The 18,601-nt window shown below is 44.4% G+C and overlaps 1 protein-coding gene and 1 long non-coding RNA gene across 2 annotated transcripts in view; one reads left to right on the forward strand and one right to left on the reverse strand.

The window, feature by feature from the left end:
- Positions 1-4,305: 4,305 nt before the first annotated feature.
- The window catches only part of NPSR1 (neuropeptide S receptor 1), a 122,018-nt gene continuing 107,722 nt past the window's right edge, over positions 4,306-18,601 (forward strand). The window contains exons 1-2 of the mRNA XM_025200586.1: positions 4,306-4,640; positions 16,658-16,790. Of these exons, the coding sequence (XP_025056371.1) occupies positions 4,494-4,640; positions 16,658-16,790 (280 nt within the window). The 5' untranslated portion in view covers positions 4,306-4,493. The remainder of the gene's footprint in view (positions 4,641-16,657; positions 16,791-18,601) is intronic.
- LOC102379423 lies at positions 6,147-7,884 on the reverse strand. Its single transcript, XR_323468.1, has 3 exons — positions 7,744-7,884; positions 7,113-7,187; positions 6,147-6,221 (listed from the first exon to the last, which is right to left on the reverse strand). It is a non-coding gene; the product is annotated as an uncharacterized LOC102379423 (long non-coding RNA).

Below are 18,601 nucleotides of genomic sequence, written 5' to 3' on the forward strand. Positions count from 1 at the left end.
TACAGATACCCTGATGCTGCTTTAAATTAAGTCTCTTCAGGGATGGTTTGTGAAACCTGTTTTTTTTTTATCTCTTCCACCCTTTCTGAGCTGCACTGAACAGGTCTATGGAACAGCATAACTCCCTGAACACAACACAAATACATATATAATGCCAATGTTTTGTAGTTTTCAAGTGAGGTGAAAAGAAGTGTCTGTCTCCAGACAGTTTCTCTGGCTGCCCAGCTCTCAAACATTCAGTGCACGTTCATGTTAAAGGCATGACTGGGATTTTGAGTGGCTGAATTAAAAATGAAGGGACGTGGAAGAAGCCTGATTTTTTGGGGGCCAGACTCCAATGTCCATCCTACTTATGGACACAATTTGCTGCTCTCTCTTGCCCAACAATTTAACTGATTTCTTGCCATGCACCCAAGTAACAGGGAAGAGGGGGTATCTTAAGTTGTCTGTCCACCTGGCAACTCCCCTTTCAGCTATTTCAGCTGCACCAGGTAATCCAACCAGGCAGGTACATCATTAGAACCAGGCCTAGAGACCAGTGAAAGAATAATATCCTTCTGAATGTCATGTGTGATTTATGTAAATTAATTCTATTAGTGATATGGGGACAGACACTAAGCTGTCAGGGTCTAGTAAGAGTGACAATGCACAAGTTGGCTTCCTAGTGAGATGACAAATACCCAGCTATTGAAAATCATAAATATTTCAAATGATTATGTGAAGGTCCTACAGATTTTATGGGAACTCATGGGTTATCATGGTTTCCATTTTCAGTCCATAGGGTCTGATTCTTCTGTCACTTACTTCAAGTGAATGAATTCACACCAGTTTAAGCCAATCCTGATTTACAACAGAGCTGGAGAAACTAGTCAGGTTCCACAGCTTTACATAGGGGAAACATGGTGGGTAGGGGTAGCTTTTTCTTTAAGGCATTTAAATAGGTTGGAGAATTGAGGACATCAACATTTTATGAGGTTTTGTTTTTTGTTCCCTTCAGTTATTTCCTTGTATCCAAGGATGTTTCTCATTCTGCAAATGGTTCTACACCCACCATAAATAAAAGGCTAGGGAGGAAATCCCATCTGGTTTCATTATGAAATAAACCAGTCTGAAATAAGGCTGCTCAGAAACAGTAACATGAGGGGGAGAATGTGTATATATAATGTTGAACCCACATATTATATAATATTATACAATATGTGTATACATACATACATGCCTATACACACACACACACACACACACAAACACACACACAGAGGTATATTTTATCCAACTAAGTAGCTTCAGGGAAAAAATACAATGCCATTTTGTTTCAGTAGACCCATGCAAGTGCTGTGTGATTCCAAGTAGATCAATTCCTCTACTAAATGTGGATGTTTCACGAAGTTAGCACCAAAGCTGCATTCACACTGATTCAAATAAGCTTTGAATCAGACCTGAAATCAGCATTTTTCAAAAACCCTCTCTCTCTTTGATGTGTACTTCAGTGGATACAGATCAGAGTGATGTTATCACATGCCGACAAGGGTCAGAAAACCCCAGGCTAGAGCTGGGTGAAGAAAGGAAATTCCATTTTCTGGAAGATTTTACATGATGAGCCTTTTATAATCACAGTCTTGAGCACTCAGTGCTATAGGAACGGGTCATAAGGCCATCGGTGTCCAAATTTCAATGGCGTTGGATGCTTTATCCAGAGACCAGCAATCTGAACAAGCAACACTCTTGGGCATGTTTCAACACAGCAGAATGTTCTGTAGGTCGTCAAACAACACTAATGGCATATTGTAGGAGTGCCAAACAGTTTATGACCAGTTGTCATAACACAACATGCCTGAAAGATTCATTTAGCATCTTCTCAATGGTCAGAGAAAATACTCCGATAATGGGACTTAAAGTATGTAGGTGTTGACAAGACGTGAGGGTGACAGTTATTACAGCTTTCAGTCACAGATTCATGGCTCTTTAGCTCAGGCTATAGCAGATTATGCTTTTAGTTTTGGAAGCCCCCCATTTCAATCTTGCATTTAAATATCAGGACCAGAGGTAAAAGAAGACAGGTTTTTGAGTGCATCAGCTGCTATTACTTTGTTAGTGCACACGTTGCACCAACACACGCACAGAATCCAGGACGCCTATTTTTCCACTATCCTATTCAAGGTACATGCAGGAGACTTGTGAGACTTACAAAAGGGGAAATCTACTCCATTGTTTGTCTACATCCTCTTGTTCTGTCTTAATTATATCAAATTAAGATACAGGCATAAACTAAGATCTGAGACTGGCAGCTCAAATTTTCAGAGTAATTGATTCAAAATCCAGAACCAGATCCAAATGTTTTGGTGCAGTCAAATCTCTCACAGTCAAAAATCTTAGCTGGTAAAACAAGGTAGTAGTTGTTCCTCTCCCTGCCTCACTCTCTTCATGGCAGAGGTTTATAATTTAATGGAGCACCCTGTTTTATATTTGTTCATATTGGAAAATTTCTTTTTCATTTCATATTATTATTCCCTTAATCAAATAAGATTGTACTCATCTTATTCAGTATCTTGGAAGGGGGTGGGGGAGAAATTTGCCTCCAAGTGCGTGCTTCTGTAACTACTTGAATGTAAAAAAGTCAGTCATCTGATTGAAGAGCTGGAGTATAATGTTCTCTACCTGGAAGACAATTTCAAACCTTCACTTCACTACTTGAGATCCCTCTTTAATATATACAACAGAATTTCTCAAACCAGTGAACTCTTGGAGTTATGTGAGAGGATGAATAGTAAATCAGAAAGAGGGGAAGGAGAAATAGAAATGTATAAAGAAAGAAAAATGAAAAACAGGAGAACAATTCTACAATATCCCACAGGTTGTTGAAAAGGTTATACTGCTGTTGTAATGACCCTACTACTTTTTTTTTTTACTATCTATAACATAGACTGATAGGAGTTTAGAGCAGTATAACACACTTAAAGGAGTATGCAACCCCAAAAAAGACTAATACGTGAAGAAGAAAATAATCTGTTTCTTCTGCTAAGCTATAAAATCAGTTCAAAATGCAGGGCTGGATTCAGCAATTGTTGCGTAAGGAAAGAGAAACTACACATTGGTATGTAGGAATGTAAAAAGACCAAATCCTGTTTCTAAATTTACCGGGGTAAAAGCAAAATAACTTTATTGGAACAAATGCTTTTGAATTTATGCTATGATAAAGGATCAGATTTTGTCTGAGTGAGGGGAAGGTGCATAATCTTATTTATGTTGGTGTCAGTCTGGAGTAACACCATTGCCTATGGGGGAAAAAAAAAATCAACATTTATACAATGTAACCGAGATCAGAACTGAGCCCTCCCAGTGCTGTATGTGATCCTGTTGGGATGGAGGAAGGTGAAAACTATACCAATTTGAGCATCCTTAGACTGACCTGTGATTTGAGGCTTTTGTTCTCGCTTTCATTTTCTGTACAGATTTTTTCATAATTCAGAGATGTATCAATTATAAATGTTGTGCCATTCCTTGGGATATATGCTATGCAACTGGAGGATGCTTCTGTCACATGGCCAGATGATCGTCCAAGAAGGGTGACTACAGCCAATCAAGCCAATTGGATCAAAGAGTGAGACATGATTAGATTTCTTAACAGGCCTAGGGAAGGTGGGTGCTGGTACTTAGTCTGATAGCAGCATTCTTGCTGGGACCCAGACTCCAAAGGTAGCACGTGGGGGACTCTTTCATACAATGAAGAATCAGTTTGTTTGGGGCAAGCTTGTAGTACTTTGCACTTTCAGTAGCTTTACAAGGAAGGGTCTAAGACAATGTATTTATTGAATTAAAAGTGTCGTGCTACCCATGCCTACCTGATATTTGTGATTATCTACGTAAGGACTATTTTGTGAGTCAGGCAGTTATTCAGAGGCAAAATAGTTTAAGCCCCAAACAACAACAACAACAACAACAAAAACCCCTAAAGGGTCTTGTATTATGCAGGATAGCATGTTGCCACTTTCCTATGGGCATACTGTAATTATAAAGTTATTTTCCTCAAGTCAGACTGAGCTGCACTAAGATAAGAAACTAAACTGCAGCAAGAAATAGCCAGCCTGCTGAGGTATAATACCTCATGGATGTTAACATGTTTAAAGCCAGTCCTGACCCTTATAGTGGGAATCTGCGGAGGCAAGACAGTCTGGAGTTAGCGAGGCTTAGATATGATTCCACAGCTGCTAGTAGTGACGTTACTGGCTGCTGCTTCAGCTGATGGAGAAGTGTGTGTGGACAGCTGGTGTCTGAATTGTATCACAGTACAGCTTCCAGGAAAGACTCTAGCTTGGTTTTGAATTACTCAGCTGCACTGAAGCCCTGATACCCGTGGTAGACAGTGGTGGAGCAGAAAAGCTGTATTTGCTGCTGCACTCCTCTGCAAAGAGCTTGGATCTGTTTAACTGGGGGATTTGGGGTTGTTTTTTTTCCCTCAAGAAGAACCAAGAGAGCTCAAACAAAACCTAGAAATGCAAGACAGTTTTACAGAAGCCATTAGCAGCTCAAATGGAAGTACAGACTGGCTGGATTTTACCCTTGTAACTTGCACAGAAACAGTGACTTTCACTGAAGTGGTGGAGGAAGAGGAATGGGGATCCTTTTACTATTCCTTTAAGGTACAGACAGCATGCTTCACTGGTCTCACATGCTTGCTGCACTTTGCCTTTTCAGTACCTTTACAAGGAAGGGATAAACACTGTGAAAGACTTCTTGGTGTAAACTTATGATTGATATTTGCAGTTTTCTTTGTAAGGACTATTCTCATGCATCAGGCAATTATTGAAAAATAAAGTAACATAAGCCTCAAACTAAAAACTTAAAAGGTCTGCCATAATGTGCTGTGGTAGGTTGCTGATGCTATGGACGTATTGTAATTTTTCATGTGTTCTACTGAAATCAGTGGATTTTCTTGTTTGAATAAATCTTTTACCTTATCTATTACAGTCATGATCACAATATGTGGGGTTTGTATCAATTTTCCATCTACCTCTGCAATGTATGGTGCATCTCTTGATCAAGAGATTCTGATCGCACTTTCTTTAGGTTTAAAGGAGAGTTGTAAAGTCTCTGAAAAAAGTATTTTTTTATTTTTAAAAGCTGTGTTAGGCATGATAGTGAAAGGGACATTAAGAATAAATACATTTTATCATCTTTGTTTTTATCAAGAGTAGCATGTTGCTTTTTCCAGCACAGGAGTATATGGATGTTGGGAAAAGGCAGGGGTGCTAATGAGTTACATCCTCAATTCTGATTGCTTTGGCTGCTGGCATCCATTATACGGCACTTAATTTCAGGCTGCATGTCATGCACTATTCTGCTGTGATGGTTTGTGGAGTCATTTCAGTCAATGTTATTAAACAGGTGACTAAAAATGCTGTAATTTATCTTTGAAAGTTATTTACTTACGACTTCAAATGTAGACTTAGGCTTTCAGATGATAATGAGCAAGGGATATCTAGATGGATGTCCTTTAGCAACCAATTCTGATTTCTTAGTGCAGGGGCAGCCAATATGCAGCACAGATACCATGAGTGGCATGGGCAGCCTGTGTGTGTGACACACACCAGATAGGGCAGGGAGCAGAAAGCAAAGTAGCAGATCAAGCAAGGGAAAGGGATTGAAGTGGCACTTAGGGAAGTTGTGCAGCTAATTTGGGGCACAACTGCTAAAAAGGTTGAACTCCACTATCTTACTGCAGTGTAAAGCTGGCATAATTATTGAAGTATGTGGAATTACTCTAGGTTTCTACTTGAATATAAAAATTAACACACTGCTGACTTCTTTCTACTAGTAATATGTTTTCTCCTCTATTATCTCCAATAAGCTTTCAGTTAAGGGAAAGTCTTAATTTAGATTTCTAAAGTAGTAGTGGAAATAGAATAGGACCAAGTGCAATATTTTGCCTTTTCCTTTCCCCAGATCTAAATCTGGGCTGTAAGTCAAAATAATTTTACTGGAACAGCATTTCAATAAGTAATGAAGGTGACAGTTAACTCCATGACTAAAACACCTCCAAGCAGGCAGATGCTCAATAATCAGGGTATTGGGTAAATTACCATAGTTAGGATACAATGATAGTAGAACAGTCACAAAACATCTCTATTTCTGAAGGAAACCTGGCTGTGTTAGTTGAAAACTTCTTGTTGGAATTGTGCTGCTTTTTCTTGCTTCTAGCTCTGAGAAATGCCATGTGAACACTGCAAAAAGAAAATGACTTTCATTCATTATTGGCAGTTGAAGGGCATGGAAATATTTGATTTTTGAGGCAATTGGTAGCTTGCATTGATGAAAAGGAAGCACATGCATTTTGCACTCATCATTACAGAAGGTAACAACACTACTCTGGCAAATCATCTTTGTGGCTGGTAGGTCTTATCACCACCTCACTCTTTAGGATTTCCATACTCCCTTAGAAGCCTCACATGTAGAAGATGCAGTAGGTATGTGCTGAATCAATGTATTCAACCTGCTACACAACATCCCCTTTGGGTTTTGCTGGTTTGGGGTTTGTGTTCATTATCCCTATTCTTCCACCAGTACTACCTTCACTTCTCTTGCTACCACATTATATGCTGACTAGGAAACCAGAAGATATAAAGTCACCATAGCACAGACTAAATAGTAATAACAAACTGATAGGTCTTGAAAGGTCTAATTGTAAACAGAAAATCAATGAGTGAGTGTTTTTGTGGGATTCTACAAGGATTAATTCTCCGTTTTATGCTAGTTAATGTTTAGAACAACAAATCATTACTGATAACATTTGCTGATGGCAAAGACTGGGGAAGTGGAAAATAATGAAGACCAGGCATGAATACAGAATAATATGAGTTGCTTGGTAAGCAGGGCCACAAGCAAACAATAATTTTCATGCACAAATGTAAAATCATACCTCTAGGAGAAAGGGTTGTGGATGATGCTTACAGAAAGAGGGAGGCTTCCCTAGGGAGCAATGCTTCTGAAAAAGGCTAAGGGTAAGGGTAGATACCTGGCTGAAGATGAGCTGCTAATGTGATGCTATGGCTAAGAGGGATAATATGATATTTGGATATTTTAAAAGAATATAAATTAAGAGTAGTTCATCTTACCCCTGTATTTGGTACTTGGGTGACTGCAGCTAAAATAGTGTACCCAGTTCTGGTGTCCTCAATTCATGAAAGATGCTGATAAATAATTTAGAGAATGTTTAGAAAAGACTTTAAAAAGGATTAAAAATGCTTTATAGTACAAAATTCCAGGAACTCAACTTATCTAGCTTATTAGAAAGGTTAAGGGTTGGTTTGATCACTGCTTGTAAATACCTAAATGAGAAACAGAAAACATCTGGGAGATTCAGCCTAGCAGACAGATTGAATGATTGAAATTTGAAGCTAAGCATTTCTGTAGTAGAAATAGAGCCCTGATTCTTAACAGTGATGGTCTGAGCCCAATACTACCTGCCCGCGACAAGGCACCAGATTTGTTGATCGTACTGGTCCTTTCCAGTTGTATGATTTCTGCCACCCTCCTTCTTCCCCAAGGTTTCATCACTTACTTTCAGTATCAGTTTTACTGATGAATACCTCAGAGGCAAACAGACCCTAGTTCAACACTAATACTAGCATAAGATTAGCACAGGGAGAGAGATTTCTCCAGCTCACCATGCCTACAATACTTTCTCTATTTAATTCCCATTCCTCATACTTTTGGAAGTTAAGAAGAATTGATTCCAAACTTTACCTGTTGGCTATCACGTGTTATAATGTGTCTCAGCTTCCACCTTGTTAACATACAGACTGCTGGCTGAGTAGAGAATACAGCATTGGGATACTCAATGAGTGTGTAACCAAGCTAATAGTCCTTCATCTTTATTACTAATTGCTGAGTTATACCTGAATAAAAATATGCAGAAGTTAGCATTTAGCACTACAGTGGTTCCAGGCCTCTAAGAATGTACATAAGCAACCTTTGGCAATTCTTTGGTTCTGGTATGGAAAGAGGCTGAGCAATATTATAGGCACACTGCTGTAATTTATAGCAATAGGCTTGTGCAGAAAAGGCCTAGCAGCCTGGGCTAACATGGTTCAGGATTGCCTGGTTCTGTAACCAGCATCAGATGCGGAAGTGATGCGGTAAGCAATATGTCCAGATGTCTTTGACTCCCCAGCCCAAATAGCCCTGTACCTCTTTTAAAACTGGATCAAGTGCAGGATCCTTGTAAGGGGTACTGTTGCACTCCCCTTTTGCCTTTGTTCACAGCTGATCTGGCACCAGGGTGGGCTCTTGAACCTGTCCTGCCCTGCTCCAGCCACAGGCTCTGGTTTATACTTCCAGCATGCGCTCCCTACCTGTCTCTCCCTTGCAGGTATTCCCTCCCGGCTGCGAACAGCACTGGAAGCAGGATGTACTCCCCTGCTACTGTCCCTGGCTGATGCAAACACAGGGGAAGCCCCAGAGCTGCTACTAATCTGCTTCTGCTTTGTGCTGCAGGAGGCAACTATGAGGGGAACCAGGTTTAGCTAGGAAAAGTAGAGGTCGCATGTACAATCACTAGAGTATCCTCTTTCCAGCACCTGTTTCTGGCCAGCAGGGAGATGCATTGTGCAATAGAGGGAGTAATGCAAGCAGGGAGCAGGGGCTGGAAGGAGAAACCTGTGTATCTTCATCCTAAGTGGAGCCTGGCTCCCTGCACAGCTGCTCCCAACCATCCCCAGCTACAGTGGAGCAGGAGTGGCTCAGGGATCCCCCCTTGGCCCAGGTCTGTCAGGGACAGTGGTAGCAGTGCTGGCAGGGATTGTGGCAGGGGAAGGTCCCCCCCTTCACGTGCCTGTTCCCTGCCTCGCTCCCTAGTGTCCCCTACCTTTCTAGGTGCTCCAGCCACACCTCATTACAATTCCCCCATGGTCTCAGGGGCTGCACAGCACACTATCCTTTAATACATCCTGAATCTGCTTGTGATGGCAGACAGCTTTGGTAGGAGTCCAGAGCACTGCTTGAACTCAGTTGCCTCTGGAACCGTAACAAGACCCCCAATTACTATGCCACTGCAGCCAATGGGTCAGAACATCTGGAGAGAAGTTACAGCCTGGAAATGAGAGGTAGTGGGCAATCATGTAAAGATTGTGAAATGGTTAATAATTGAGGAAGTCAATAGATCACAAGTCTTCCGTCACTCATCAGGTTCAAGAAAGTAAAGGGACTTTTACATGTGTTCTGGAGGTGGTGGGGTGGCAGTTCTGAGAGCCGCTCTAGTTAAAGCACCGCAGCATCTCATGTAGCAGTGTCCCCATGCTTAAAAATGGCAATGGGGATACTTGAACTAAAGCGCATTCAAAGAGCTTTAGATAAAGCACCCCACCGCTATTTTTAAGTGTGGGAACACTGATACACAAGACACAGGAGGCTGCTGGAGCTCACCAGTTGCCACACTCCAGAAGACTTGATTAATTGAGTCTGCTCTGATGTGCTAGAATTCCAGCACGTCGGACCAGACTGCACACTTGTATATAAGTGCCCTTAATGTTGCTTTGCACCCAAGGTGAGACAGATCAGCTTATCTGGCAATTGTGTGCTGGAGCAACATAGAATCATAGAAAATTAGGGTTGGAAGGGACCTTAGGAGGTCATCTAGTCCAACCCCCAGCTCTCAAGGCAGGACCATTCTCAACTAGGGGCTTCCAGCCAGGGCTTTGTCGAGCCAGGCCTTAAGAACCTCCAAGGATGGAGATTCCACCACCTCTCTAGCTAACCTGTTCCAGTGCTTCACCACCCCCTCCTAGTGAGAGAGCTTTTTCTAATATCCAACCTAATAGTCCCTTGTTGCAACTTGAAACCTTTGCTGCTTGTTCTGTCATCTGTCACCACTGAGAACAGTCTACCTCCATCTCTTTGGAACCACCCTTCAGGTAGTTAAAGACTGCTATCAAATCCCCGCTCAGTCTCCTCTTCTGTAGACTAAATAAGCCCAGTTCCCTCAGCCTCTCCTCAGAAGTCATATGCCCCAGCCTCCATTTTTGTTACTGGACTCTCTTCAATTTGTCCACATCCTGTCTGTGGTGGGGGATCCAAAACTGGACACAGTACTCCAGATGTGGCCTCATCAGTGCCAAATAGAAAGGAATAATTACTTCCCTCAATCAGCTGGCAACACTCCTACTAATGCATTGCAAGTACTCCGACAGAATAGCTTTTCTTTGTCACTTAGCCTGCCTTGACCTCAAGTTTCTTGTGGGGCTTCAGATCTTGAAGATAAAATTGCTTATTTGGGCCCAATCCCTGTAACAAGCCTAGCAGCTTTTGCACAGCATGGATATTGAGATTTGTCACCTCATGCCAGGAAGTGCTGGGGAAAGTTCAGATAGCAAACACTTGCTCTGTTCACAAGTTTCTCTCACACAGATTTATGCCTCTCTAGATATGCAAATTTATTTGTGATACCAGTTACAACTAAAACTCCCTTGAAACTACTCCACAGTGTCATGAATGTAAGAGAAGAACTTGGCCCAAGACCCCTCAGAAAATCTTGTCTTGTTTAGTTAGCTCTGTTCTTTCTTACTGCTGCTTTATGCATAGCTAGATACCTAGTGTCTGAAGCTTCTTTCTCTCTTTCTTCTTCCCCTTGTATATTTAAAAGTGTGATTTTCATAGGATATTAGAACTTGGTACATTTAATTCTCAGTTCTGTTACTGATTTGTTTTGTGACCTTGATTGAATTGTTTAACTCCATCTTGCTTCTGTTTACCTCTGTGTGGGTGCATGTACACATGCAATTAATGTACATGAATAAACTCTGGAGCTTATTGCTCCCGGGCTCTGCGTCTTCATATGTGCCTGAAACCACAATATATTGAGCTGATTGGAGCAGCCCCAGCTGGCAGGGGGACCGTGGAGTCAGCTGCCATCCCAGGTCTGCTTCCCCCCAGCTCACCATGCTGTAGAGGGGCTGGCTGGGGCACAAGGGTGCTCCAGTGCAGGGTTAGCCAGCAGGCAGTGCCCACACTGAAGCACCCGCATGCTCCAGCCAGCCAGGCAGTGTCTACACGTGTGCCCCTGCAGAATAAAAATCTCTGCAGCATGATAGTAATTGTTTTCACAGGTATTACAACTACTGCTGCAGTTCATTAGTTTACTCTAGCCTAATAGGGGTGCCCATATAGACACATGACCTTTACTGTGCAGCTGATTAGTCTACTGTGCAGTAAACATCTCATGTAGATGCATCCTGTGATCCTTACATACCTGACAGTGATCTTGTAAGGCCTAATTACTATAATAATTCAAAAAGATAGCATTTGCCAGATGTTATCACACACTGGGTGTGTCTACATGTGCATTTGATCAAGGATCAGTTTACTCACGAGTAAATGCTCCTGAACAGGCATGTACACATGCAGGAAAGCAGGAGCAGATTTGTTGCTAATGACAGCAAACTGTTCCCACTTCATGGGGCCCTGCAATGGGCCCCTGGTGCCACCAGGTGGAGCTCTTGACTCCTCCTGGGTGCTAGCTCAGGGGCTGGCAGGCAGCACAAAGCCAGGAGACAGCTGTCTGGGGCTGGGACATTACACCCTGCCTCTGGGGGCTACCTCCTGCTGGGTCGGAGACAATGTCCCCCTGCCCCAGCAGCAGAGAGCTCCTGGCCCTGCCTCCCCGATCAGGGAAGTTGGAAAGAGCTGCAAGGGAGAAGCAGGTCCCAGCTCCCTACCCTGATTCACTGGTGGGGCAGCTAGCTTGCTGCTGGCTGCCCCATTAGTGGACTGGGGCAGGAGGACTGGGACCTACCCTGACCAGGACAGTACCCAGCCCCCACCCCATGATTGTTGGGCAGAGGCTGGGGAGCCTGTACCCAGCTCAGCTCTGTGAGCATAGAGCTAGGTGGGGAACATGCTGGGAAGCTTGTTCCCTGCTCAGCTCCATTTGCGTGGGTGGCTGTGGGGTGGGGTGCTCTCAGGAGTGGAGCCTGGGGACAGGCAGCCTGAACCCTGGCCTCTGGTTGCTCCCCCATGGGTGCACACACTGCGGCGAGGCCCATGGGTGGGGGGCAAGCTCGGGCATAACAGTGGCTGCTGGTCCCCTGGCATGGGCAGCTTCCCTTCCTGCAGCCAGTGCCTAGGGCCAGCAGAGCTAGCGTATAGTCTCAGGCCCATTAGAGGCAGTTTTGGCTACATGCCCATGTGGGGTTGGTGCGAGCAGCAGGGCTGGGCCAGGTGGGGGTGGCGGGCTGGCAGAGGACCCAGGTGGGGGCCAGGGCAGGGTCTCCTGACCCATGGAGGTGGTGCTGGACCTCCACCAAGGCTCAGGGGTCCTATTGCTAGGTGGTGAGCAGCTGCCAGAGGCCAGATGGGACTACAGTTGGGAGCAGGGCAGCAGGCAGCATGAAAGCAACTGCAAGAGCCAGGACAGTGTCCAGCACCTGGTGGTCCTCCTCCATGGCCTCCAATGCCCTGGCCAAGAGTGCACCCTGCTCCCGCAGGACCTCCACACACTTGCACTCCAAAGCCAGGAGATGCACCCGGAATACTCAGTCCTCCCAGTCCCATGCATCCTTGCAGGTGACATCCTCTACCCACCAGATGTGCACATCTGCCAGACAGGCCTCTGCAGCCATCACCAGCACGTCCAGGAGGAGAGTGTTGTTCTGGGTCCTCCTTCTATAGAGCTGGCACATCCATAGGGACCCAGGAATGGGCAGCAGTGACCCTGAAGCTGCATGCTGGCTGCCAGCTGTGGCCTCTCCCCTGCATACAAAAAGTTGTTTGTGAGAGTTTGCAACATTTCTGAGAGAGATGCTCTATAACAGGGGCCTGTGAACTGCCCAGCCTCAGATTGGGGGTTAGGCATACACGGGTGCCCAGGAACCATGATAAATCAGATGGGCAGGCCGCTGGGTGCCTGCTTGCCTCTTCCACCTGATTCCCAGTCTGGGACATGTCAGGCTTCTAGCAGTTCCTGCTGCCATGGCTCCAGACCCTGCTGCCCCCCTTTTCTTCCTGTAGGCCAGCTTCTGTCCTATGCTGCTGCCAAACTCATGGCACCCAGGCTAGGGGGATGCAGGGCTCCCAGATGATCGAGATGAGGAGCTGCCTATGCCCCCACCCTCCCTGCAGTGGGCTTCTCCTGGAAGGCACCCTGGGGCCAGCCTCCTCTCCACCCGTGATGGCTCTGCACCCTGAGCATGCCCTTGCTGCACATGTCCTGGGAACTGCATGAGGAGCCATTTGCATGGATGGAGGGGTGCCCAATCCACTACACCCTGCTGCTGATTGCCATAGTGCCCTGGTGAACCTGCACACCTGGCATGGGACCCAGAGCTTCGATGGTGCAGGGAGCAAGTCTGGGTTTCCCCACAACCTCTGCCATTGCCTGGAGAGCTACTTGTCACTGCACTACCTGTCCCTGTTCTCCCCCCTCCCCCTCCAGCCAAAGAGGATATCGCCACTGGCATCAAAATGTTCCTCAGGATGTGAAAGGCCCATGCCCACTTATCTGTTGGGGCACAGGCTGCTCAATAAAGTTTTGCACTGGTTCTCACCTCCTTGCATGCTGTGGAGGGAAACCTGGGGCCAGGGGAGCATGGCTGTCCCAGGCAGGGAGAGGAGGTTGGGGGCAGGGGCCAGGGCAGCGAGGGCCCTCCCTGCAGTGTGGGGCTTACCATGTGGCCAGAGCTTGCATGCCCAGTGATGCTATGCAGCTCCTAGTGGACTCAGGTTGCAGGGCAAAGCATGCGGGGCAAAACATGTGGACACCTGGCCAGGAGCTCTCCCCCAGGAGAAGCTGGCACTACTGGAGGCCAGTGTCTTGGCTAGCTGTACCTTGTGGTTAGGGCTGAGGGTGCAGAGCTGTCTGGGCAGGTACTGGCCAAGGATCCCTAAGCTGCTGGTGGAAGCTGTGACCGAGGAACTCAGTGGGATGGGCTACTGGAGTCCTCAGGGGCTCTCCCCTGGTAACACATCACTGCTGATGCCAGGCGAGAGTGGGTGCTCAGGCAGGCTGCTCGTGCTGCAGTACACAGCACAGCTGTGGCCTGGGCTCTGGGGGGTCCTCAGTCAGCTTCTACATAAAGGGCACGGACTTGCTGGTATTCCCCAACTGATGGTTGTGGTTCATGATGATGACCCTCTGTGCCCGCAAAGCCTTGACCTTTATGAGGCACTTCCATGCCAACTAGTTGTGCCTGTGCTCCTGTGTCTAGCCTGATAGCCCCTTATAAATGTGGGCATTGGAGCGCCTGTCCCACGTGAACTGCTGCTGCACCTCCGCCTCACCACACAGTGCCACAAGTTTGCCAGTCTCTTCCATGGACCAGTAGGGGCCCAAGGTGATGGTGTGTAGTGTGGGCAATGATGAGGCCATTGGGCCTCCCATGCTGGCTCTGTGAGCCTCGACGCAGCTGTCCCTGTGCTGCCAGGCCTGGGCAGCTTCCTGCAGCACAGGGGCATGGCACGGGACTGGGAGCCACACAACAAGGCAATGCTCTGCAGCACCCACAGGCTCTGGGCAGGCTAATGGGGGTTGGCAGTGGGCAGCTGGAGCTGGTTCCAGTGGCCAGGAGCTTCCTGAAGCTGGGCCTGGGTGCTGGGTGCTGACTGGCCTGGCAGCAGCTTGCAGGCCTGGATGACATGGGTCTGGCAGCTGCACAGCACTGAGGTAGCAAATTTACTCACAAGTAGCCATTTTTACTATGCATTTGCATGTGTAAATGCACACGCTTTCTGTGCAGTAAACTACACTACTAGGCAGTAAAGTGTCTCGTGTAGACACACCTAGTAGTACACAAGACATCATAGTCTCTTCCTTTATTTAGAAGAAATGGTAACTATAGTGTCTGAAAAATGATCACTTTTTAATGAAGGCTGTTATTATGTTTTTGCAAATCAGTTTCAGAATTGTAGCTGAAAATTGAGATGGTATGCTTTGCTGTCAAGAAGCCAGCCATTGAAATAAAAAGACTGTATGTAAACATCATAACCATACTGGCCTTAATTGAATACACACAGCAATTCATAACATATCGCAAATTTTAATTCATATTAATTCAGATGTCCTATTTTCTTTGATGTGAGTCACAGAAAGATTTTTAAAAAAGGCTTCTTCCTTTGCTCTTTTTTCACTGTGTAATTATATTAAGATAATTCAAATATACCTTTTTGCATTCAGCTTGCATTCTGTCTGTATAGGGAGTTTAATTGTCCATTTGTTTAGATTGGAACTGCATATCTTTAGTATTATTCTTTAACTAAGGATGATTGTATTTATATTGAATTTATTTCTTGTTCTGCCTTTTGTACTCCAGAGAAGTCATCCACTCTAATGCATGATTTCCAAATCCACATGTGTTCCTTCTGTCTAAATCCCATGAAGACCTTAGCATCGCAGGGCCTGATTCTACCCTATTGTCAGAATTATACAATCACTGTTTTCTGAGATACTCCTATGAAACCAAGAACCAAAACTACTCCACTGCCTTTCTTTTTATGTGAAGTAGCTTTTTTTTTTAACTGAAAAAACACTAACTCATCCCTGGTGTAAACTCATTTAAATCAGTGCTGTTTGTGGTACTTTTTCTTTCATTCCTTCCCAGTAACAAGCTTCAAGCTCATCTATAGCACAAACATACATTGTTGGCACTATATGAGCACCTCTACTTTTTCTGTTTTGTGCAAAAGGTGGTTCCACATGTTTTACAAGACAGCCTGTTTTCAAGAGATTTTCAGACCTAATTATCTTGGACAATTTGCTTACCCAAATCTGTTACTGCACAGCTAGTCTGAAGCTCTTGAGATTTCACCTATCAAAGTTACATTATGGGTAGAGGTGAAAAATGTTGAAATATAGGCATTACTGAGAGGAGTGTATAGTATTTATAGGAGGAAACAAACTGTGTTTCACTTTCATGGCCAAAATAAGCAGTAATAACAACGAAAAGTTATTACTGCCAAGGAACACGCTGACTTTCACTGTTGCAATTAGGGTTTGTGCCAATAGCAAGACATGAACAAATGGCTTTGGAAAGTCAGTTTTCATACACATTAATTTAAAAGAAAATATTAATATTCCCTTGTTCTTATGGCTAAACATTTCCAAGGCTTTGAAAATGTTTGGGTAACTTCTTATACATGCTAATGCTAGAGGGACTTATGCCATCATGTATTTCTTTGTATACCACTCTGCTTCATCACTTGTACTGTGATGCAATATTATATTTTCTAGCTGGGTTGCTCACCTCTCCTAAGACTTCCCAGGACTCAGAAAAATGAAACTGTATTTTCCCCTCATTTTTCAAGGAAGCCATTTATACATTTCTTCCATTAAGTAAGATGGATGGGTTACTACAGCAACAAAATAAGACTGAGGACCACCTCATTTTGATAACTGAAAATTTGTATTGGCTTTGTGAAACTAGAAACCACATTTAACCACCATTGAATAAAACTGGGGTTTCACAGGCTTAGTTACGATAAATCTAGGCCTTTTTCCCTTCCCAGAAAATGGTTTTCCCAGAAAATTAAAAGTCAGTTGTCAAAACTCATATTAAATCACAATTTCTTTATCGCCATCCCATTTGTTCCCACACATTACCTTTTTTAACCCTTATCATCTTTATGTACCTGCTGATCCATTCACCTCAGTGTTTTGTTTTTCCCTCTAACACAGACAGAGCAGCTGGTTACTCTTTGGATTCTCTTTATTGTCACAATTGCTGGAAACTCCATTGTGCTGTTTTCTACCTGGAAGAGGAAGAGAAAATCCAGGATGACCTTCTTTGTCACACAGTTAGCAATCACAGGTAATGTGTGGGGATATGGATATATGGTGTGGGTTGTAGGATTCAGACTGACAGGGTATTTTGCATTAATAAGCAAATGCAAGATGAAATGTGAAGAATTTGGTTGCCATTTATAATGAACCTTTGCACTGAGCATAAGTTCTGCCCTGGAGGAGGTAAATAGGCTGAAGTTAGTGGGCTTATATTTGTGTGTGTTTTTTTATTTAGCATATGATGATACAGTGATCACAAAGCAGATACATGTGCTGAATTTGCTCTTGGTCACATGCATGTTATTACATGTTGCAATATCTGTGTTGAATACAGCCCATGCATTTTGACAGTTTTACAAGGACTTTTCTTGCAGTCTGGATTTCTGTCATTTCCCTATAGCATTATTCCCAAGTGCTATCAGACATGTAAAGAAAACGGGGGTTGAATGAGTCACCAATGCTCTCCTGCTACAACCTCTTTAAAGGACTTTAAGACTGTATTGTTTCATCCATGTATGCAGGCACTGAGGCAAGAAAGCAACTTCCTCTCTGCATTACAAGGGGCTCTGGTTTGTCTCTAAAGGTTGTAAGTAAAAATGCTACTGTTTATAAGGAGGAAAGCAGCTTGATCCAAAGCCTACTGAAGTTGATGAGAATATTTCTAAGTAGTCTATGGGTTTTGAAGAAGACTGAAAATATACAAAGAGAGTTTAGAAATTCATGTGTTGTTGAAGAAGTAGTTACAACAGGTGGGAATCAAATCACAGCACAAAAATATAAGTGACCTGCGTAATCCAAAAGCATTTCTGACATGCACTTTTTGTGGTCATTGTAACAGATTGAATTGCAGGTATTCCAAAATGATTTTTCCTGCAGGGAAAATGTCCCCAGATCCCAGTGCAATGTCTCTTCAATGACACCTTTCTACAAAGAGTAATTGTTGCTGTATCTTTATCATAGGCAGTGTTTCTCAGGAACAGTTTTACATTTCCAATAAAGAGCAGTCAAAGGTATGTTTGTTTGCCCAGTCATTTTGCTGCCTCCTCCTGTCATGGCTGTGAGAAGATTGTAAAACTGTAAAAGCAGTGGCATAGAGTCCTCAGATTTTTACCCAGACTGTTCACAAGTAAATGAGCTTCCCGCTACAATACATGGGAGCTCTGCCTGACACTGAGGTGAGCAAAGCCTTGGAGAGCTGGTTTTGCCCTTAATATGACTTAGGGTGTATCTTCACAGTACAGTAGAGCAGTGATGCCTGTGATTTTGGTTGTCTGGGTCAGATGAATAGCATGGGGCCAGTCTGCAGGCCAGAGCAGATCCTGTGCCAACCCTGAACACTAGGATTGGGCCCCACACCCCCTCTTCATAGTCCCACCCTGCTGGGATCACGCTCCAGGGGCCCTGCATTACCCTGGTCTGGGCCCACTGATGCCCCTTGCACCCAATTTAGGCTGCAGAGCCATGGCCTGCAGACTTTCCCACAGATCTGTGGGGACTCTGAAGGCTGAATGACATAGTGCTATGGGCAAGATCTGGCCCATGGGCTGGGGGGTTGAGCACCTTTGCAATACAGAACTGTGTGGAGATAGCCAAGCCAGGTCCCAGCAGGGTGCTTTACAGTTCTGTGCTAATGGCTAGGGACAGACATTCAAAAAGCCTGAGCCTGCCTTGATTCAATCTTTGCAGGTTAGTCTAAACTGGTTAGGCTGAACCTGTTTGTAACCAGACAGATATTCTCTTTAGACTGAGGAAATTCAGGCACATGCCTGCAGTGGGTCAGGCTAGAAACCAGGGGGCGCTGGAGCAGCCCTTCCTTCCCTTCCGTAGTGCTAAGCTGGG

The sequence above is a fragment of the Alligator sinensis genome, unplaced genomic scaffold (assembly GCF_000455745.1).
Source record: "Alligator sinensis unplaced genomic scaffold, ASM45574v1 scaffold86_1, whole genome shotgun sequence".
Classification (NCBI taxonomy): domain Eukaryota; kingdom Metazoa; phylum Chordata; order Crocodylia; family Alligatoridae; genus Alligator; species Alligator sinensis.